The 24,054-nt window shown below is 43.4% G+C and overlaps 1 protein-coding gene across 1 annotated transcript in view; it reads left to right on the forward strand.

The window, feature by feature from the left end:
• LOC144769210 (uncharacterized) overlaps nt 1-24,054 on the forward strand; it is a 256,325-nt gene that overhangs the window by 117,150 nt on the left and 115,121 nt on the right. The window contains exon 5 of the mRNA XM_078653235.1: nt 19,993-20,043. Coding sequence (XP_078509361.1) covers nt 19,993-20,043 — 51 coding nt within the window. The remainder of the gene's footprint in view (nt 1-19,992; nt 20,044-24,054) is intronic.

Consider the following 24,054-nt stretch of genomic DNA (forward strand, 5'->3'; position numbering starts at 1 on the left):
CTCGCAGTTTCAGGTCAACAATTCACCCGAGGGGCTCAGGGCACTCACAAGGGGCAGCAGGCAACTAGCAGCTGGTCAGCACTTGGGCCACTATCCCCGCCCAGGTCCCGATGCCATCGGATAAGTATAGGCTGGCCGCAGGGACAGTGAGGTGCGCTCTATTCCATCGCCAGCCAAAGTCTCCATTTTTTATCTTGGTTAGAAATTGGTTCAGTGGTTCTGGAAGCTAACATTCAAATTGCTGAAACCACAAGAAGCAGTTTTTTGACAGATAACCTTTCGCAATGCTATTGAAATTGATTCAGTAATACTTGATGCTAACTGATTCAAATTGCTCCGATCACAAGTAAAAGTGTTCTGGCAGATGCTGTTTTGTTATTCTATAGGACTTGATGTGACTTAATTGTGGCTAGTACACTTGTAAATATTACACATGAACCTTTCCATTTCTTCGTTCTTAAGGCTCAACACAAATACACCAAGGTCAGTTTGTTGAATCATTGAGTCAATCGTTTGCATCCAATTACCCCAGACCGACAAATGGATTCATAATAGTTTTATTGTATAGGGAGTAATCATGCCTCTGATCAACCATCCGCTTGTTAGCAAAATCACATATCTCTGGAGTTTTATGAATGAAGCCCGCAGGTAAGGCACTAATCCATGGGCCTCATTTATAAGCCCTTGCGTCACTTTTACGCCACCGGTGCGTCACTTTTTGTGATGCACCAGTGGCGTAAAAAATGCACTTTGTTGCGCCATATTTACAAATTGACGCATCTAGGTAGATGCGTCACTTTGTAAACCCCTGCGCCACATTATACCTGTGCCAGGTATAATGTATGCAAGGGGGGCGTATTGACACAAGAAAGGGTCGTAGAAGTGATGCAGTGAAATCTATGGGATTTCACTGCGTCACTTCTAGGACGCCGTTGCGTCAAAATCTTGCACCTGCCTCACAGCAGGCTGAAGACTGACTCATGACGCAACTCTAGAAATGCATCCTTTCACATGGGGCTTGCCCCATGTGAAAGGATGCATTTCTAGAGTTGCGTCATTTTTGTGACACACTCCATCAATGCACCACTTTTGTGCTTACAGATACGTCAGAAATACTGACGTATCTGTTACTCCTTGTGCCATGATGCGTCATACTGTAAATATGACGCATCATTGGTGTCGCAATGAGGGCGCAGTGAAAAGTGATGCATCGCTGTTTTCACGCAGCGATGCGTCACTTTTCATAAATGAGGCCCCTTGTATTTACCAGTAATGCCCCTCTGAGACAGGAAAAAACATGCCTGCCCACATAACGTTTGTGCTGTATATAGGGGCCCTCTCCCCCGGTGACCACACCACCCTGTTTTCCATGGTGTGGCTCATCAATGAAAGCACGTCAACTGACTGGTCCATTCTTTTGTATAATTGTGTGAACCTTACCCTAAAAGCCCAGCATAGGCTTAACTTCCCAGATCACTGAGAAACAGTTACTAGCAGTGTTTTTAACCACCTGTGTTTGTTTGTACAGTCTCAGTCACAGCCTTCTTGCTGCCAGGTAGATTTGGAATAGAGTTTATTGAAGGAGTTTCTAACATTCCTTCTGTTGAGTTCTGCATTGTAGGTATGCATAAACGTTGATGCTTTGCCAAGGATGCTAGCATGGTACACATTCATTTTCCTTTTGCCCTTTTTGAAGTTTTTGGGGAACTGTAGACAAAGCTGGATACCGTAGCCAAGAGAGGGGGGCAAGTCTCTTCCAAGCTCCATCGGGTGCAGATGTGTCCCTCACTGTGGGTGTCACAGAGCGGGACAGAGCACAACAGTTAGCTGGCGCCCTTCCTTCTGTCAGTGGGCTGCTGGGGGATGTAGTCTCAACTCACCAGTAACAATGTGGCCAGAAACACGTTCTGGACTGCTGGTGTCCCAGGGCTCTTTAGAACCCGAATGTTAGCTAGCACCCCTCCTCCTGTCTGTCGGATTAGGGGGAAATAGTACCACGCTAGCAACACCAATGTGGCCAGAAACGCTTTCCACATTACGGATGTCCTAGAGCGCTTCACAGCACAAGAGTTAGCTGGCGCCACTTCTCCTGTGTGTCGGCTGCTGGGTAATGTAGTCCCACTACAACAGCAACCATGCTGCCAGAAATGCATCCCCTGGATCATCGTCATTTTACTTGTGCCCTTCCAGTACTCACTTTCAGGGCCCTACTTTTGCATTAAGCGGTACAAAAGGGGGTGGTGAGGGACGGAGCATCTGAACCAATCAAACACTCACACCCAGTCAACAGATCTGGGTTGAATCCATCACCGTTCTTTAGCCCACTCTGCCACCCCAGTTCAGACATGGCCATTTGCAAATCAGTCTGACCCTGTGCCTCATGGGAACAGTCCAGCCCGAACTGCCAAGCCATGTCTTCCCTGGACCGGAAACAAGCTTCCTACTACCGGTTTCTGGCATTCCAGCCGTCTTCAGCCAGTCTTGCTTGAATCCAGTGGCAATGTGAGCAAGGGGCTCATGCCTGAGCATACCCTGCAAACTTATGGCGAACAAAGTGGTACAAAAGGGGGTGGTGACGGACGGAGCATCTGAACCAATCAAACACTCACACCCAGTCAACAGATCTGGATTTAATCCATCACCGTTCTTTAGCCCACTCTGCCGCCCCAGTTCAGACATGGCCATATGCAAATCAGTCTGACCCTGTGCCTCATGGGAACAGTCCAGCCCGAACTGCCAAGCCATGTCTTCTCTGGACCGGAAACAAGCTTCCTAGGACCGGTTTCTGGCATTCCAGCCGTCTTCAACCAGGCTTGCTTGAATCCAGTGGCAAAGTGAGCAAGGGACTCACGTCTGAGTATACCCTGCCAACTTATGGTGAACAAAGTGGTACAAAATGGGGTGGTGATGGACGGAGCATCTGAACCAATCAAACACTCACACCCAGTCAACAGATCTGGGTTTAATCCATCACCGTTATTTAGCCCACTCTGCCACCCCAGTTCAGACATGGCCATATGCAAATCAGTCTGACCATGTGCCTCATGGGAAGAGTCCAGCCCGAACTGCCAAGCCACATCTTCCCTGGACCGGAAACAAGCTTCCCCCCGCATGACTTTCTTGCCTTAGTCCTTTTTCCCCTGCTTTCCACATTGCTCTCTCTCTCTCCCTCCCTCTCACCCATTCGCTTTGCATTGCCCCCACCTATGGTTTCTGTGTTGCTACCCCCAACTACACCCTATGTATCTTCCACAACTCACTTTAAAAGTAAAAACACAATCACATATATATATATATGATATGATATATATATTACCTACTGGCAGTCGCCAGTAGGTATATATAGTTAGGATTTTTTTGAATAGGGATTTCTGAAAATTCTATGTTGAATAACTTTGGCGTTGATGGACGGAATTGGCTGAAATTTTCAGGAAAATGGCACATATTGTTTCTGAGCATCCCCTGAAAGTTTAGGGGGGTATCGTCAAGCGGGGGCCGAGAAAAAAGGGGGGTCCCAAAACGTGTTTTTAACATTGAGTTTTCCATAGGGCGGTTGGACTCACTTTTAGCTCGAACGGCTGAATGGATTTCCACAAAACTTGGCAAAATTGTAGGGACTGGTAGCCCGATGTGCCTTTGCTATGTCTCAAGATATATGCTCCAGTAGTTTTTACGAAAATTAACTTTGAAAAATATATATTGGGCTACATTGGGCTATATATATGTTAGAGCCCAAATGTAGCCCAATGTAGCCCAATGTAGCCCAAAGATGGCCACCAGAGACAAAAAAAAACAAATGTAGCCCAAATATCAGCAGGATGTAGCCCAACTATAGCCCAGTGACAGAATGTCCCAGAGTGTTCTAAAGAACAACTAGAGCGCCAACAGTCTTACTTATGACAAAAGTATGGCACACCTGAAGTCATCTTGATTGGAATAAAGTGTTAACACTTAAAACATTTAATTTGCAAAGGAACAAAATGAGGGGGTTCATTTTGCCATAGAAATTATGATTAGTGCTGAAGAAATAAAAATTAGGGCACATTTTGAGTGACTTTTCAAATCCTCTTATATTTCATTAAAACAATTCTGATATGCAGTCTACCAAGATGGCCACCAGAGACAAAAGAGCCCAAATGTAGCCCAAATATCAGCCAGATGTAGCCCAACTATAGCCCAATGACAGAATGTCCCAGAGTGTTCTAAAGAACAACTAGAACGCTAACAGTCTTACTTATGACAAAAGTATGGCACACCTGAAGTCATCTTGATTGGAATAAAGTGGTAACACTTAATACATTTAATTTGAAAAGGAACAACATGAGGGGTTTCATTTTGCCATAGAAATGTTATATATATATATATATTACCTACTGGCGGTCGCCAGTAGGTATATATAGTTAGGATTTTTTCTCTATGGGATTTTTGAAAATTCTATGTCTAATAACTTTGGCGTTTGTGGACGGAATTGGCTGAAATTTTCAGGAAAATGGCACATTTTGTTTCTGAGCAGCCCTTGAAAATTTGGGGGGGGGGTTCGTCAAGGGGGGGCCGAGAAAAAAGGGGGGTCCCAAAACGTGTTTTTAACATTGAGTTTTCCATAGGGCGGTTGGCCTCACTTTTAGCCCGAACGGCTGAATGGATTTGCACGAAACTTGGCAAAATTGTAGGGACTGGTAGCCCGATGTGCCTTTTGTAGGTCTCAATATATGTGCTACAGTGGATTTTGAGAAATTAACGTTTAAAAAAAGATATATATCTGTAACAGCGGACCGGGCAGCGCTCCAGGACGCGTACTTTTCGCGCAACGGAGCTTTGTGAAGCGAAGCTGATTGGTTCTCCGGCGTCTGTCAACATTCCAAACAGTCCGTAGCGGCCGCCATCTTGTCTCTCGGTAGGATCGAGAGACAAGAGGAGGCGAAAGCGAAGGGGCAAATGACCATAAGGGGGAATAGTAGATCCTCGCTGACCCCCTAGGTTTGATGTGGAGGTTTTAAAAGGGCCCGCGGGGCAAAAAAAAAAAATAATAATAATAATCGAACGGCTGAATGGATTTGCACGAAACTTGGCAAAATTGTAGGGACTGGTAGCCCGATGTACCTTTGCTAGGTCTCAATATATGTGCTTCAGTGGATTTTGAGAAATTAACGTTCAAAAAAAGATATATATCTGTAACAGCGCACCGCTTCGCGTACTTTTCGCGTTACGGAGCTTTGCGAAGCGAAGCTGATTGGCTCTCCGGTGTCTGTAAACATTCCAAACAGTCCGTAGCGGCCGCAATCTTGTCTCTCGGTAGGATCGAGAGACAAGAGGAGGTCAAAGCGAAGGGGCAAATGACCATAAGGGGGCATAGTAGATCCTCGCTGACCCCCTAGGTTTGATGTGGAGGTTTTAAAAGGGCCCCGCGGGGCAAAAAATAATAATAATAATAATAATCGAACGGCTGAATGGATTTGCACGAAACTTGGTAAAATATTAGGGACTGGTAGCCCGATGTGCCTTTGCTAGGTCTCAATATATGTGCTTCAGTGCATTTTGAGAAATTAACGTTCAAAAACAAGATATATATATGTAACAGCGCTCCGCTTCGCGGAGATAAAATTATATCTGTATTACCTAGCTGTTGCTAACACCAGTTAGCGACGGCTAGTAGGAGATAGCGACCATCTTGGGCCCCACTTTGCATGTGAGTGATATTTATCACTAATGACATGCAAAGTGGGCATGCCAAGATGTTAGCGACTGGAAACAGTCGCTAACATCGCTATCTCCTATTATCAACTTTTGGAAATATTCGAGATAAGCGGGAATATCTCCAAAAAGTAACAGCTGCCCTGAGCAGTTCTTAGCCATGTTATCCAATGGGAGGTGGATAACATGGCTAAGAGCATTAGCTCGGTAATGCATGAATATCGCTGAGTTTTCAGCGATATTAATGCATTGCGGTCGTTTTTTATCGTATTTGCGATAAACCTTGATAATAGCAAGGTTTATCTGCGATAATTTCTGACGGTAAAAAAATCTTTGCAATGCATCGTTAGGGATAAATATCGCTTAACTTTGGTAATATGCCCCAACGTCTGTTAACGTTCGATTCGAAGGAAATCGGGAAGTGTTGAAAAACATTGTCTGCGCCATCTTGTCTTTTTTCAAATGCCACACTTTTGTCGTGCACGGCAGCCATTTTAGATGCCTTGACCAGACCCACTCTGTGCACGCTGTCGATCCTTAGCATGGCTCCCCACCCTCGCAAGCATCTCCCCCAGGCAGTGGTCACCCCCGCTCTCTGTCTTATGCATGGGTAATAAACCTCCCCCCATCTGCGCTGCTCTTCCCTGAGAATCACACCATGTGCCCGCCCGACACCTCCCTTTCGCCCTATTCAATACCGCACCCTCTGACACTCCTTTTCCTCTGTGTCCGATTGTCCAGGCTGGTCCTAGGGTATCAGCTAGCCCTGCAGATGTAGTTTATGGCCACAGCTGTAAAGAATCACCCCTCTTCAAAGGAGTTATAGTAGATCAAGGCCCACACTCGATGAGATCCGTCACAGCAGAAGCGTTGCTATTATCTGAAAACCATCCTGTATTGTGATTGGGGAGGGGACCGAGCGTGAAGCGGAAGATTCCAGGGATGACTCTTTGTACATCAAAGTTTTTACAATTATGTGTCACATTAAAAATATATAGCACTCCGACAAAGTAGTAAGATTATAAAACTTTAATAATTTATAAATATATACAAGAAAACAAAAATAGTAATAACATATAAACATTTTTAGGGAAAAACAACGAAGTAGCGGTCGGCTGTGCGAATAGTCCCAACGCAGCACAACGTCCAGATTTCCGGCGTGGGGCGTCGCGGGGGGTGGGTCATCAGTAGCAAACTGTTGTGCGAATAGTTCCAAGGCAGCAGAACGCGCTGAAATCTAGATGACACGAAAGTGATGTCTAGTAAGTTGCCACCCAGCAAATAACGGCGTGGGGCGTCGCGGGGGGTGGGTCATCAGTAGCAAACTGTTGTGCGAATAGTTCCAAGGCAGCAGAACGATGGCACCAAGGTGATGTCCAGTAAGTTGCCGCACTGGTTTTGGTATCCTACAATGCTGCTCCGAATAACGGCGTGGGGCGCCCCGGGGGAGGCGGCGTGAACGGGCCTCTCCAGGTGGAGTGTCATCTGTTGTAGTGGGGCGCCCCTTTACCGTTTCAGTTGCCATTCCGTCCGTTTTTGGTCCACTGTGTCAAAAGCCGCAATTCAGCTGAGTTGCGCCCACTCTTGCGGTGCAGCGATAGGCGGCTGTCACAGGACTCTCAAAATGGCGGCAGGCTCTTTCCTTTTTGGGCCTGGTCCACTGAAATGGCCCTGGGACACCTTGGAAATCGGACGCTTGTCTGCTAGGTCTTGGACCCCATTCTCGAAAGCGTCCCCTCCGCCTTGAGAATTCATCAAAAGTTTTGGGGGCCCCGACTCCTGCAGGCTTCTGGTGGGGAGCGGCTGCCATGATTGCTCGCGGAATGACCACGACGGAGCTACGAGATGGTGGTGCTCTCATGCTGACGCCAGCTTCAGTCTGAAACATCCAGAAACAAGGTGGGGCTTTCATCGTTTGGGAAAAAAAAAAAGTTTTCATCCAATGAAAAGTGTTGTTTTTAGGTCATATGATCAAGCCTTCCATCATTAGGAAACCAAAAGTAAAATGAACCAATGAAAAGTTTTATAAACAAGTCACATGACCTGTTATGCGGCATAGGGTATAAAATGCGGAGAAAATACGTTGGCACGTGAGGCGGCGTCAGTAGCGGACCGATGTGCGAATAGGCCGAAGGCAACACAACGCGCCAAGATCCGGATGGCACCGAGGGGGTGTCCAGCAAGTTGCAGCACTGGTGTGGCCATCCTACAATGCTGAAAGTCGGCGTGGGGCGCCCCGTTGGCCTGTGAGTTTGCGTCAGTAGCGGACCGATGTGCGAATAGGCCGAAGGCAGCACAACGCGCCAAGATCCGGATGGCACCGAGGTGGTGTCTAGTAAGTTGCCGCACTGGTGTGGCCATCCTACAATGCTGAAAGTCGGCGTGGGGCGCCCCGTTGGCCTGTGAGATGGCGTCAGTAGCGGACCGATGTGCGAATGGGGCCAAAGGCAGCGCAACAATATTTTCTGACTAGAAGACACCACAAGGCGCTGAGATGCCAAGATCCGGATGGCACCGAGGTGATGTCTAGCAAGTTGTGGCACTGGTGTGGCCATCCTACAATGCTGAAACTCGGCGTGGGGCGCCCCGTTGGCCTGTGAATTTGCGTCAGTAGCGGACCGATGTGCGAATAGGCCGAAGGCAGCACAACGCGCCAAGATCCGGATGGCACCGAGGTGGTGTCTAGTAAGTTGTCGCACTTCTGTGGCCATCCTACAATGTTGAAAGTCGGCGTGGGGCGCCCCGTTGGCCTGTGAGATGGCGTCAGTAGCGGACCGATGTGCGAATGGGGCCAAAGGCAGCGCAACAATATTTTCTGATTTGAAGACACCACAAGGCGCTGAGATGCCAAGATCTGGATGGCACCGAGGTGGTGTCTAGCAAGTTGTGGCACTGGTGTGGCCATCTTACAATGGTAAAAGTCGGCGTGGGGTGCCCTGTTGGCCTGTGAGATGGTGTCAGTAGCGGACTGATGTGCGAATGGGGCCAAAGGCAGCGCAACAATATTTTCTACAATATTTTCGGAGTAGAAGACACCACAAGGCGCTGAGATGCCAAGATCCGGATGGCACCGAGGTGATGTCTAAGTTGCGGACCGATGTGCGAATGGGGCCAAAGGCAGCGCAACAATATTTTCTGAAGAGAATACACCACAAGGCGCTGAGATGCCAAGATCCGGATGGCACCGAGGTGATGTCTAAGTTGCGGACCGATGTGCGAATGGGGCCAAAGGCAGCGTAACAATATTTTCTGTATGGAAGATACCAGTAGGCGTTGAGATGCCAAGATTCGGATGGCACCGAGGTGATGTCTAGCAAGTTGTGGCACTGGTGTGGCCATCGTACAATGGTAAAAGTCGGCGTGGGGCGCCCTGTTGGCCTGTGAGATGGTGTCAGTAGCGGACTGATGTGCGAATGGGGCCAAAGGCAGCGCAACAATATTTTCTGACTGACACCACAAGGCGCTGAGATGCCAAGATCCGGATGGCACCGAGGTGATGTCTAAGTTGCGGACTGATGTGCGAATGGGTCCAAAGGCAGCGTAACAATATTTTCTGTATGGAAGATACCACTAGGCGTTGAGATGCTAAGATTCGGATGGCACCGAGGTGATGTCTAGCAAGTTGCTGTACTGGTGTGGTCATCCTACAATGCTGAAACTCGGCGTGGGTCGCCCCATTAGCCTGTGAGATGGCGTCAGTAGCGGACCGATGTGCGAATAGGCCGAAGGCAGCACAACGCGCCAAGATCCGGATGTCACCGTGGTGGTTTCATAGTTGAGAGGCACTTCATCTGCAGTGGGGCGCCGAGATCCGGATGGCACCGAGGTGATGTCTAGCAAGTTGCTGTACTGGTGTGGTCATCCTACAATGCTGAAAGTCGGTGTGGGGCGCCCCATTAGCCTGTGAGATGGCGTCAGTAGCGGACTGATGTGCGAATGGGGCCAAAGGCAGCACAACGCGCCAAGATCCGGATGGCACCGAGGTGGTGTCCAGCAAGTTGCCGCACTGGTGTGGCCATCCTACAATGCTGCGCCGAAAGTCGGCGTGGGGCGCCCCGTTGGCCTGTGAGTTCGCGTCAGTCAGTGGGGGCTGTTTGAGGATCTGACTGCATTGGAAAGCAATGTGATGCTGTGCGTCGCCCCCAAGATGGAGGTTCCTCGGCTGCAGTGGGGCGCCCCTTGGTGTTTCACTCGCTATGCAGCTGAGTTGCGTGCGCACTTGTGGCGAATAGGCCGAAGGCAGCACAACGCACCGAGATCTGGATGGCACCGAGGTGGTGTCCAGCAATTTGCCGCACTGGTGTGGCCATCCTACAATGCTGCGCCGAAAGTCGGCGTGGGGTGCCCCGTTGGCCTGTGAGGTGGCGTCAGTAGCGGACCGATGTGTGAATAGGCCGGAACCAGCACAAGGCGCCAAGATCCGGATGGCACCGAGGTGGTGTCATAGTTGAGAGTTCTGAGCAGCGCTTGTAACACTGTCTGAAGCTTATTTGCACCTGCTGCAGCTTCACTATTGCCCTGGTGTGGCCTAAGATCGCCCATGACATAGGCGGCCACCTCCCGGGGTCCGGCTGAACTTTTTTCCTTTTCCTTTGTGCATCTTGTCCCACAATCCGTTTGACCTGAAGACACGACCAGGTCCCTGAATGTGTGCAGGGGGACGCTATTGATTGAATCAAAATGGCGGCTTCACACAAAGCTGACTCAAGCGTTGCTGCTGATGCTATACAGACAAAAACTGGTTTTCAGTTTGTACATTCTTCAGGATTTTTCCATCCAAGGCTGGTTGAGAGTTTGTAGAACAATGGCTTCAGATTTTCAACATACTACTCTTCAACATTCTTCCTAAATGTAACAATGTGAGACTCACTAGGAGAACGGTGTAGTGAGGGCCACAAACGGCTGTTTATCTTTCCTGTCAAAATGCTGCCAACAATATTTTCGGAATGGAAGACAACACAAGGCGCCGAGATCCGGATGGCACCGAGGTGGTGTCTAGCAAGTTGCCGCACTGGTGTGGCCATCCTACAATGCTGCGCCGAAAGACGGCGTGGGGTGCCCGAAGGAAGTGTCCTTATCCAGGGGATTATCGCTGTATCATGTCCTCCACTAAAATGGCCCTGGGACACCTTAGAACTCGGACGCTCGATTTTTTTTTCCTTTCCTGTACATGCAAAAAAAGGTAAATGCCCGGTACGTTACACGCTTCATCTGCCACGATGAACTCTCCAGAGGAACCGAAAAAATATATAGTTGTGGTAACTATACCATGCATCGTCATATGGAGAGGAGGCACCAATTAATTATAGTGCTGCATAAAAGAGAGATTTGGAGGAGAACCCCTGACCTGCTAGTACATTCATCAAAGAAGTGGCACTGAGAGCTTCAGAGGCAAGGGAAATGGTCCCAAATATTTAGAAGAACTTTGGAAAGATTAAAATGACATGTTTAGATTGTGGCAAATTAATTTCATGTGGACAGATGAGTGTTACTCTAATAAATACAGCATATGAACATCATCATAGTCGATGGTTGGTAGAGACATTTTGACTATATCCTGGACCTGCCCGTCCTCGCCCAAAATGGCGCCGGAATAAATGGGACTCGTAACTCCTTGTTGTGTACTGGTTGCAGAACCTTGAAATCACGAGATACGTATGCAGTTTTGAAGCACATGGCGGGCGGGGACGAGAATTGATTGAATATTTCGACATCCCTATTGATATTAAGTTCTGATGTGTTATTGATTACTGTACTGTTGAAAGTTCGAATTAACGTCACCCATGGTACTTGCCCGCAAATGTATATCTAGATAATTTTATTGTAACTGGCCCTGTCGTATTTTAATTATAAAATGTACGTCCATCGATTCCGTAACTGTTAGACACCTTAGTTCTTGCAACCTAATGGCCCGCCCGTTACGTTCCTCTACAGTCTAAATGTCTACTCATCATATACGATTACAGTTTGCTCCGTGGCCGGCCCACGTGGTTATAGGCTCGTATTTGTATAATGAAATTTTCACAATAAAGGTTTTTAAAAGAAAACATGGTAGTAGTATATACATTGGTAAAGTTTTTAATAATAGTCACTGTTTTAGAATCATTAAAAGGCAAGTGAAATAAAGCAGACCAATTACATGAAGGGTAAAAGGTATAATACGAAGGAACGCAGAAAAGATAAATGGTCAAGGGCTGTTGTGTTTTCTATTCCTGCAACATAAAGTGATCGATAAGAATCTCATATTCAGGCGTATCGGCGACTAAGACAGCAGGTCGACCCTCTTTTGCTCAACGGCTCCGTCATGGGACGAAGAAACGCTCTTTTTCTCGAAAAAAGAATATATTTTACTTGCAGGACAGTTGTAAAATTTCCGGGAAAGTACATTAGCCTGGAACATTATAACATATATTTAAGAAAAAATAATGTTCGGAAGTAATGAAAAGCGTAATTTTTAGGTCATATGACCAAGCCTTTCATCATTACAATAAGAAAAGTAAAATGAACCAATGAAAAGTTTTATTAACAAGTCACATGACTTGTTATGCTTACGTTACGCGCTGCGCGCCCCGGATGACTTCCGGATGCGCTAACGCGGCGCGTCATATGACGCATTACGCGACAACGCAGGTCCAGAATATAGTCAAAATGTCTCCACCAACCAGCAGTCGAAACACAACCCCTTTCAGCAGGCTAAATAGTTCTGTTAAATGACAACAGAAGGGACAGGCAACAAGAACCATCAGTCAAAGAGGGGAGGGCTAGTTCTTCTCTACCGGGTTACATTGGGGCGCTACCGGAACTGATCGAATTGGTAGTCTATAGTGTTTCTGGATGTTTCAGACTGAAGCTGGGGTTAGCATGAGAGCAGCATCATTTCGTAGCTCCGTCGTGGCCATTCCGCAACCAATCATGGCAGCCGCTCTTTATCGTTATTTTGGGCGGGGTGGGTGGCAGAGCCGAGCTGTTTTGCAGCCATCATTGTGTGGAGTTCAGTTCATCTCACTAGTTTTGTATTTGTCATGAGGGGTTGTTCCTAATGTTTCTATTTTAGCGAGGTCAAAAAGAGATCCCATTAGTGGCCTACTGATTTTGCTCGATTCCTTTTCTTTTTTTTTACACGATTTTTCGTTATCTGCAAAGACTAAACAGAATATTGCGACTCTGTGTTTGTTTGTAAATAGAGAATGAACCAAAGTGAACTAATTCTAAAACAGTAAATACTTGGATAACAATCAATCAAATGGAGAGAGAAGCAGGCACGACGGATTACAACGGGGGCAAAGGCCTGCGTTAACTACCTTTCACTATCTGCAAAGAGAGAGTACTCCTAATAGAAATGAGGGGGGGGGCACCATTCAAAGCAGATCAGTGTGCATAAACACGAAAATGTTTTCACTTACCACGTACTTGACATTCGACAGCTTATGATATTTGCTATTATAAAACCATTGAAATTCACTGAAAAAACCATAGGTTATAGACCATATATAGTTAGGAATTAGCATTTACAAAACCTTGAAAATTCTCTGAAAAAACCATAGGTTATAGACCATATATAGTTAGGAATTAGCATTTAAAAAACCTTATTTTACTCACACAAAACCATTGAAATTCCATATATAGTTAGTTGCACTAACTATATATCGCGCACCCGCAATCCACTGCTGATCATGTCACATATTACATCATTCATGACATGGTCAGTGACATCACTGATGACATCACTGATGACATCTCAAATGACATCACTGATGACATCACTGATGACATCTCAAATGACATCACTGATGACATCACTGATGACATCTCAAATGACATCACTGATGACATCACTGATGACATCTCATTTGACATTACTGATCACATCACTGATGTCATCATTCGTGTGATAATACGATGAACCTCTTCAGACTCTAATATAACCTTAGATACACTCAGTGTAAACAGACACTCATAGACTGTCACTCATCCATGGAGTTACTCAGACACTTAGTCAGTCATGCAAAGAATCAATCACACCTCCATTTCCTCAACTATACAGTTATACACACCTTACTTATTCAAACATATACTAAAACATATTTACTCACTTATACAATCCTGGATACAAGTTCACAATGATCCATACAGCCACTCACACATTCACTGGCTCTTATGCACAGTTATTTATATATGTCAACTCTCACATGTACTGTGTTTTACATATGTACTTACTTTGACATGTAGCACTGAGATATCCATTCACTCACCAATACACTCATGCACACAGTCAACCGCCCATACAGCTGTTTCCACATGCACTTTTGAACCCATACATCTAGTCAATCAACTGCTCACACATCTATGCAGAGAGTCATACACCTCCCAGCCACCCACACACACACTCAGTCTCCCATACAAATGCTTGGGCAACCAATCAATAACCCATACAGTTAATCATATAGCTAATGATCAACACATGCAGCAGTTTACAGAACAACAGACATAATGATGCACAAATTAAGACAGTTTAGTCACTAACCCATGCACTCAGTGAGACACATTTAATCAGTCACTCATACAGTCAGCCATGCCCCTACTAAATCCTTCATCAAGACACTTATACATCCACTCATTCTTCAATATGTAAGACATATTTTAACTTTACAGAATTATACAGTCACTGGATGTAGTCATCAGTGATGTCATTTGAGATGTCATCAGTGATGTCATTTGAGATGTCATCAGTGATGTCATCAGTGATGTCACTGACCATGTCATGAATGATGTAATATGTGACATGATCAGCAGTGGATTGCGGGTGCGCGATATATAGTTAGTGCAACTAACTATATATGGAATTTCAATGGTTTTGTGTGAGTAAAATAAGGTTTTTTAAATGCTAATTCCTAACTATATATGGTCTATAACCTATGGTTTTTTCAGTGAATATATATATATATATATAACACTCCACCTTTGCCAGTCAGAGCAATGCTGCTGTCGTGAGCGGTCCAGGTAAGGTCACTGGCCAGCCTCGAAATTCTCTCCAAATACCTCTCACATCAAGAAGTAGACCTGGACACTCAGCGTTTGCAGTTAATCCTTTATTCTTGACAGGAAAAAAGTCGACGCGTTTCACCTTTACGGCTTGTTCACGCTCGTCTGGTCGACAACAAACGACCATTCTTAAATTCCCAAAACACACCCAACGTGTAGGTCATGTGATAACCCAAGTAAATGGGGAGGACATTTTAGGCTAGTCAAAATCGCATTGAATATATACATAATATGTCATATATCGTATCCAAAATACATGCACTTGTTTAAAAGCAAATGAATGTCAAACTTGTTTAGGCCTGTATTTATGCATACGTGCAAGTTTCATTATAAAACAAGTGTGCAAATATTTCTTTATGCATACGATAATGTGCACGTCATGACAATAGCGTATTTTGACCCTGTCTATTTGATCAGTTTGATATTTTACATAGATAATTCAAAATTGAATATTCATCCACACAAGTTGCGCCCAAGTGGGCTAATTCATATTGTCCTGATAGCCTAAAATTAAAAAATGGCTAATTCCATCATCATAAATATCATGAAGTCCTTGGTTCTATCATACTCCTGATCCGTCAGAAGTCATTGCCATGTCATGCCATGCAATTGCCATTAGTCCTCCACATTAATCTGAAAAATTAAAATATTAAAATCAGAAACAGACGGCTGACAACTCTACAAATAACATTCTGTACATTATTCATTCATATAAATGAACCTTCAATTCTTCACTCATGTTAAGTCCCATTGGGTGCAAGCATTGAAAATCTATGATATACTTAGATTCCAGTTTTCTAAGGGATAATTCATAATTGCCTCCTCTTATACCCAGATCCACAGAATCTATTACCACCATGAGTAACAAGGTTTCATTCTGCATGTGTGTTTCGAAAAAATGTCTCGCGACAGGATACAGTTTGTTGTGGGAGCGTATGGCTCGCAGATGTTCTAATACTCTCTTCTTGGCCTCATGTTTGGTGCTCCCCACATACCATCTATTACACGGGCATATCAGTACATACACACTGTATGGAGTATTACATGTAAGATGTTTGCGAATGATAAATTCTCTGTCAGTCCCCAGAATAGTCAGACTTTTACAACTCCTACTGTTTCTGCACGCTTTACATTTGCCGCAGCAAGTAAAACCACTGCGCGTGTCTTTTTTTCTCTTACCACTTTCGGTGACATAGTTTTGACTGAGTTCATCACGTAAAGTTCTTCCCTTACGGAAAGTGATCTGAGGGTTTTCTTGGAGGTATTTTCTCAAATGTTCGTCTGTGTTCAGAACATGCCAATGTTTTTTAAGGATTTTGTGAACTTCATATGACTGACCTGTAAAGGTAGTTATACATCTGACTGTATCTGTTGACTCTTTTGTCTCTCTTGGATGTAGCAATTCCTCCCTCGTTTTGGTATCGACACGTTGTGTCGCTCTATTAATCACCTGTTTGCTGCACCCTCGGCTCAAAAAACGTTGACACATAACATCTTGCTCCTCTTTGAACCCCTCCAAAGTACTGCAATTCCGCCATACGGAATGCTGTACAGTAAGTTCTTAGGATGGCAGCTTGAGGCTCTGAGGATGCTATTGCCTGCTGTACTTTTTCTGAAGAGTTTTGTAGTTAGTCTGTCATTTCTCACTTCAACTTTTACATCCAAAAACTCCATACAAGTCTGACTGATGTGTTCTGTTAGATGTAAGTTGAAACCATTGTTATTTAATTTATCAACAACAAATTGTTTCGCTGAAATGGCATCCCCATTCCAAATGAAAAATGTCTTCAATGTATCGCAGCCACAGGGCCACGTTGTCAAATTCTGCCATTTCCCTGACGACCTGCTCCTCCCACCAGCCCATAAAGAGGTTGGCATAGCTGGGGGCGAAGCAGGTCCCCATGGCTGTGCCCTGTGACTGGCGATACAGAACATCATCAAAGTAAAAGAAATTGTTGGTTAAACAAAACTCAATCATTGCCACAATCATTTGTGAGTGATAGAGTAAGGAAATTGATCTGGTTTTCAAGAAATGTTTTATTGCTGCCACTCTCAAATTGTGTTTAATACTCATATAAAGACTGCTCATGTCCAAAGTCACCAAGGTAAAGTTAGACTCCCAATGGATTTCATTGATGGTACTGAGGAAGTGAGTAGTGTCTCTAATGTAAGATGGTAAGGCGATCACAAAAGGTCTTAGATAGTGATCTATATATCTGGAAGTGTTTTCCAATGAAGATCCAATAGAGGATACTATGGGGCGACCCGGGGGATTCAGCTGGTCTTTGTGTAGCTTGGGGAGAAGATATAAGATAGGTATCTTAGGATGGGCACAGTATAAATACTGATATTCTTCCCATTCTATTAGCCCTTTGACCCTCCATTCCAGCAGAAGTTCTCTAAACAAGGTGTGAGATTCTAACAATTTGTCTTTATTACATATGCTGTAACATTTATCATCACTTAGTTGTCTAATACCTTCTGAGAGATACTTGTCCTTGTCCATCACTACAACATTACCCCCTTTGTCAGATTGTCTAATGACAATATCAGGGTCCCATTTGAGTGTTTCTAATGCCATATATTGTTTGTTTGACAGAATCTTATTACCAATGGATGTCTTGTTGTACCGTATTTTCAACAGGTCATTTAAAACCCCCCGTTCAAACACATCAATTGCATCACATTGAATTGCTGGCAAAAATGTGACTTTGGGTTTGAAATTGGAACCTGGATTGATGTTACTCTCAGTTCCCCATGTGTCCCATTCAGGTGTAGTCTCTGTGTCTACTTCATCCATATGTAGCTCATGCAACAATTCTACATCATTGACATCCAGATTACTGGAAACATTAATGTTACTCACAGTTCCTTTGTCTTTGGGTTTGGTGCAGAACCACTTCTTCAGTTTAAGCTTGCGTGAGAAGAGGAAGAGGTCTATGCGTGTTTGTGCAAAATTCAAATTTTGAGAGGGACAAAACGATAAACCCAATGCCAAGGTATCACTTTCGTCTTGGGTTAAAATTCGCTTTGATAAATTTACAACTGTCATGATCATTTCTGCTTTTTGCTCCTTGTTGCCATTCCCATTGGAGCTTGTGCGACGTTTGTACCCCCTCTTTTTTGCTTTTTTGTTGCGTTGGTTCCTCCTCTGTTTCCACGCCCTCGACCTCTCTGATTTCCCACGTTCTGAAACGACTCTGTCCTGTTTTGACTTAACATCTGGAACTGTAACAAAAAATTTGGCTTCTTTTTTGGATCCATTGCAGCTTCCAGGACAGTCTCACTGTTGGATGAGACAGAGCCCTCAGATATTTTCCCGTCAGATACATGGCTTTCTACCACTTCTTGGCAGCCGCCTATTGAAGCAGAGCTTGTGATTGCCATCCCTGTTGTATCAAAAAGATGATCGTATTTTTTCTGGAAAGTTAGAGTACGCCCCGATTGGTAGTCTTTGAAATCACGAATAAACTTGCGTTGTTTTTTTACAGTGATTTCCTGTTCAAGTTTGTCCATATTTATTGCCAGATTTATTTGATATTCATCTAATGCTTCTTTGGACATCATAAGACTGACTTCCGATAGCAATTTTTCAATTTCCAGTAATAATTTAGCACGATCTTTGATGGCATATTTCACCAGTATCTTCATCATGATGTACGAGCAGTTCCCAGAGTTGTCTGACCATTCTTCTAACATTTCTTGGTCAGGATCCTCATAGGTGGGGATGGTAAAAATTCGAAGTCCTCTTGGTACTCTTTTTACATCGATATACCTTTGCAGTGATTCTGCCTACCACCATTTGGAAAGTTCTTTTCTGTATAGTTTCTCCAACATACCCAATTTTGTCTGTAAATTCGTTTCCAAAGTAATATTGGCCGAAATTTGTGCATCTTCAATGCGATTGCCTGTCTCCGTGAAGAATAGTTTAATGGCCGTCTGTTTGCGACGAGCATCCAAATTTCCCGTCATATTGTAGAATGTTGGGTCTGCAAACGCTGTGCGCGTGTACTCGCTAGTTGTTTAGGAATAAGTTCACACACGCTCTCCGTCTCCCAGGTGCTTGCGTCTAGCTTGCTCAGTGACAGGGACAGCAGGAACCTTACTTGAAGTTCCCCGTAGGTGTATCCCACCTATCGAGTATTTCTTTCAAGACCCGCTACTCCCGTCACCCGAGAAAGACGAAAAATAAATACTGTGGTGCTCCGTTCACATCACCTTGACATCAACGGTGTATAACTTCAATGTTTCATCAGGCGGTATGTCCCTAGCCCAGTGAATGGCTTCCACACACCCAGGAGGTCAGCTGCAGCTCTATTGAATTAGAAAACACTCCACCTTTGCCAGTCAGAGCAATGCTGCTGTCATCAGTGATGTCACTGACCATGTCATGAATGATGTAATATGTGACATGATCAGCAGTGGATTGCGGGTGCGCGATATATAGTTAGTGCAACTAACTATATATGCGAATTTCAATGGTTTTGTGTGAGTAAAATAAGGTTTTGTAAATGCTAATTCCTAACTATATATGGTCTATAACCTATGGTTTTTTTCAGTGAATATATATATATATATTTCTTTTTTTTGCGATTCAACTTGGATTAGTAAATAAAAAAACAAGGCTATTGTAATTTTGTAGGCGCATTCTTGTTCTGCTTGCCTTCGAAATAAATTGAGCTACAGCATTACAGGGTTTTCAAAATATTCTTCCTTAGCCATGTTGAAAACTATATATGCGAATTTCAATGGTTTTGTGTGAGTAAAATAAGGTTTTGTAAATGCTAAGTCCTAACTATATATGGTCTATAACCTATGGTTTTTTCAGTGAATATATATATATATATATTTCTTTTTTTTGCGATTCAACTTGGATTAGTAAATAAAAAAACAAGGCTATTGTAATTTTGTAGGCGCATTCTTGTTCTGCTTGCCTTCGAAATAAATTGAGCTACAGCATTACAGGGTTTTCAAAATATTCTTCCTTAGCCATGTTGAAAAGTATGTGGGATGCTCTACAGCTTCCAAAGTAGATATGTCCCAAAGGCGGGACCTATTGGCTTTCCCAAAGCATGTTGCTATATTATCTACATGCCAATTATTTATCATACAATGTTGCATGCCCCCTTTCAGTTAGAGTTAAGATGCATGTATCTAAAAAGGTTAATACCGTTTTTGAAAACTGAAATGGTATATTATGCAAGTGAAGTCGCCTTTTTTGTTCTTTCTTGTAACTATTTATTTTACATTGTCTTTTAGAAAGATGCGTCTTGTCTTCTTGGTCTTCTTAAACCTGTGCTTGATCTTGTGGTAAGTATATTTGTATCTAATCCATAATGTAGTCCTTAATCTCTATTTAATCTAAGACCCTGGTCTGTTTTCATGCACATGGTATTTTTTCCGATAAATAGTGTCGTTTGTGTATGGCCTGCTTGATCTACGAATGCAACTGCCAGAACAGGGAGCTGATGTGCTCTATCCTGACAGTGAATTTGTGCTTTATATACTTCATCCTCACTCACTGGGTCTTCAAGGATCAGAGGGAATCAATGCAAGTGTGGCTGTTATAAAACTGGTCTCCTCTGTTACCATTTCTCACTTAGCTACCAATAGATGAATAACTGTACTGCACTGTGAAGTTAATACCTTGTGCTGGAAAACATGACAAACTTTTTGACTAACCAACAAATTAAATTACACTATGAGATGTACATTCATGGTGATGTATAATCTTCCCTTATTTTGAAAGTCTCTCCGGACTTAAGGTAAGTGGTAGATGGTAGAAAAGTGCAAGACTACCTTAATTGTGTTCAACTCATTTCCACAGCCTTGTTGGATACCATGGAAGCATGAATCTATGCCACCCTCTGTTTCTGCTCAATGTCGGAAGAGGGCTGTATGGAAGATTAGAGAAGGAACACCATTAGAATAATTTATTAATACTCTACTTTAATTCAGGCAAGACAGAGCTCACAATTACAAGCACCCCCAGCATTTGGGCATAGAAGAGAATACAACCTTAATCAGCAAGTAAAGTAAAACGTAATCATTAGAATATCTCCTCCCACTCCCCAGACAACAAATAACTATTTTTCTTTTGGTTAAAAAAGAAGGCACCCCCCCCCCTTCCCAATTATATTTAGGAGTATGACTGCTTTGCCCCTGTTAAGCCCAAGAGCCGATTTCTGTGTCTCTTTTATCTCCGATTCTTCTGTTTTTTGTTCCCTTTTTCTCCTGATCTCTCATCCGTTGGACTAGTGCTGCAACCTATGCTGCCAGTATATGTTTATTACCAAGATCAATGTCTTAGTTTTAGAATTAACTTTTAAAAAGCAGATGTTGTACTTCTTTTTGTAGCACTATTCATACTCTGAAAGCCCTCCTCATGTGGTGTTCTTTCATCCCAACCTCAGGCTCTCTTCTTTTTGTTTGAATTTTCACTAAACTGGTATCTCCATCACTTCAATTATGAAAATATCTTTCTCCACGAAGGGAAAATGGACCTCATCTTTTCCAAATACATCACTTTAAAACATGCTTGGACTAACCAATTTGCTGTCACTGACCAAAACACGCACTCTGTCCATCTCCTTTCTTGCAATATTGATAACCAATGTCTACTCAGTCTCTCCCCATAACAATCTCAGTATTAGCTGTTTCAAGATCTTTGGTGCACCTATCTAAGAAGCTTTTTTTATCTCAAATAGCCCTTATTTAATCTCATTAGTCAGTTTCAGTCCTGTCTACTGTATCCATTCGTTTTAACCTACATGTAGAGCTACCAAAAATAACTGTATTTTTTTCTTCTCATTGTAATTCCACATCTTCAAGGTACCACATTGTCTCTTTCCCGTAATTCATTTTGTCTGCTTGTTCCGATGACCACCCAATAATCATATTGTCATATATATATACATATTTCCACCTTTCCCTTGCTAGTAGACGTCTACTCTAGTCAATGACGGAAAATAATAATCAGATAAATGCAGAGGTGGGAAAGTACTCATCCCTATCATTAATTTCCCATTCATACACTACTAAATCTTATTCTTCTTACTGACCAAACCAAACATGCAGGCAAAGCGCTTTCACCTATCGAATTTAGAACCTGAGGTACTTAAGCCTTAAGCTAAGCATTATGGGCCAGATGTAGGTCACCAAATACCGGTCGGTAACGGCCGAATTCGGCCGTTACCGACCGGTATTTGGTGATTGAGATGTAGGGGCCATTATTTTACAGATTAGGTAAATTTACCGAATCGGTAAATTTACCGAATCTGTAAAATACTGAATCGGTAATTTTACCGATTCGGTAAATCCATATGTAGGTGACACTCCTAACAGTGCCACAGGCCCTTAAGAGTCGGTATTTTACCACTCAATCCTATTGGGTGGTAAAATACCGAATTCAGGTGTGCATGCACACCTGTGCAATTTGACACACAGACATGCCCTTAGGGCATGTCTGTGTGCCACATTGCACACATGCCTGAACTTGGGGTGCTAGAGGGTGTCAAAGTGACACCTCCTGCACTCTTGCAGGATTCGGTATTTACCGATTCGGTATTGCCCATTGATTCCTATGGGCTTCAAGGCCCATAGGAATCAATGGGCAATACCGAATCTAATAGCGAATATTACCGATTTGGTAATTCAAAAATAAAATTTATCTACATCTCCCTCCTTCAAATTTACCGATTCATAAATACCGAATCGGTAAAATTCGGTATTTATGAGTAGGTAAATTGAAGTTACCTACATCTGGCCCTATGATATTAGTTTACTTGACTTTCTTTGCCCTGAGTAGACATTTAATTGTATTGGCTGAAACATGTCAACCTTTCTTGTTGGAAGAAATCCAGTGTAATTTTGATTTAGATTCGAATAGCAATAAGAGGAACTTGTAGTTTCATTTAAACTCTTGTCCAGTTAAGATATTCAGTTTTATAAATTCTTCCTGTGCATTATATTCTCATAGGCATGCACTATATGGCCAGCCTTTAGTTGGTGTGTTTAGGGTGCTGAATAGTACATACTTTGTTATAGTTCTACTTTTCTCTTTCCTGCTGAAATAATAGACTGAGTCGGCTATTCGCAAGGTAGTTCCATTTGTGAGTAAGATATATGAGTAATTTTACTGGCACAATTTGGAGACACATTTCTACTTTTAGATATTCACAAAATTCTAGTGTGAAATAGTGGCTGCTTTGGCATATGGAGCACAGCCCCATCAACTCATATACACAATAATGGAGAAGTTGCCTTTCACAGCAAAAGGAAAACATTAAGACAGACCTGTTACTTTGAATTCCTTCATTTCTGTCGTTTCTGTACTGACAGTATTAAGGGTCATCAGCAAAGGGAAAGAAGTATCAATATAGTAATCTGAATTGAGAGACATGCTACAGTTGAGCTCCCCTCAAACATTCACAAGCCATTAACATGCTATGCATGTTGAAATCAGTGCAGCATGCCTGAAGATAGAGACCGGCTCAGGAGGTGATGTTTTTTAGCTAGCACTCTATCAGAAGACAGGTTGGAATGGGTTGAAGCAATGTCAGCCCCATTCCTATACTAAATTCTTATTGGGCTTTGAACAGACCCATTTTCAGTTGGGCTTGTTGTGCATTGCCCCCTAGATTCCAGCAGTGAATATCCATGGAGTGCATGTTCTGCAGTAAAGGTAAACAGTACAAGTCGTTCAACAGTAAGAGATGTGAAGGAATGGCAAACACGTTATAGCACAAACACTACTGTGGTTAAGGTGATTTAATGATTCTTCTCTGTGTGTTAAAGTTGGTATCTGCTAACTCCTTACACATGCAGGAGGAGGGAGCACTGCCTCCATAACAGTTAGCAAATGAGGGAAGAAAAGCCTACGAAATGATTCCATCTTTTGAGAAACTTCTAATTGAAGTGTAATTCCTAAATTTGAGGTGAGAAAGCCACCACATTAACAGAAAGAGCAAGGCCAAGCGTTGGCTAAGGCTGTGACAGCCTGTGTGAAAAGTTGGACTGGCATATGCTGACCACTATTCTAGTGGGCACCTTGCACTAGTCCAAACGACCCTTATGATGGTAGGTTTAAAGACAACTTATATAGAAAGCTATCCTAGTGGTATCTGTGGAGAGCAGCCTTCAGGCTAAGTCTTGGAGGAATGTAAAGCAGCTTGTTTTACCAGTCTATAATCTCATAAATGACCGAATGAAAGGAGAACCACACCCGGTATATATATAAAATATATGTATTTATTCTAAACACATCCCTCTTGTCTCTTTATGAGGCTAGAGGCAAAAGTACATCAGTTATACTTATTTAAC

This window comes from Lissotriton helveticus, chromosome 7, assembly GCF_964261635.1.
Source record: "Lissotriton helveticus chromosome 7, aLisHel1.1, whole genome shotgun sequence".
Lineage (NCBI taxonomy): Eukaryota > Metazoa > Chordata > Amphibia > Caudata > Salamandridae > Lissotriton > Lissotriton helveticus.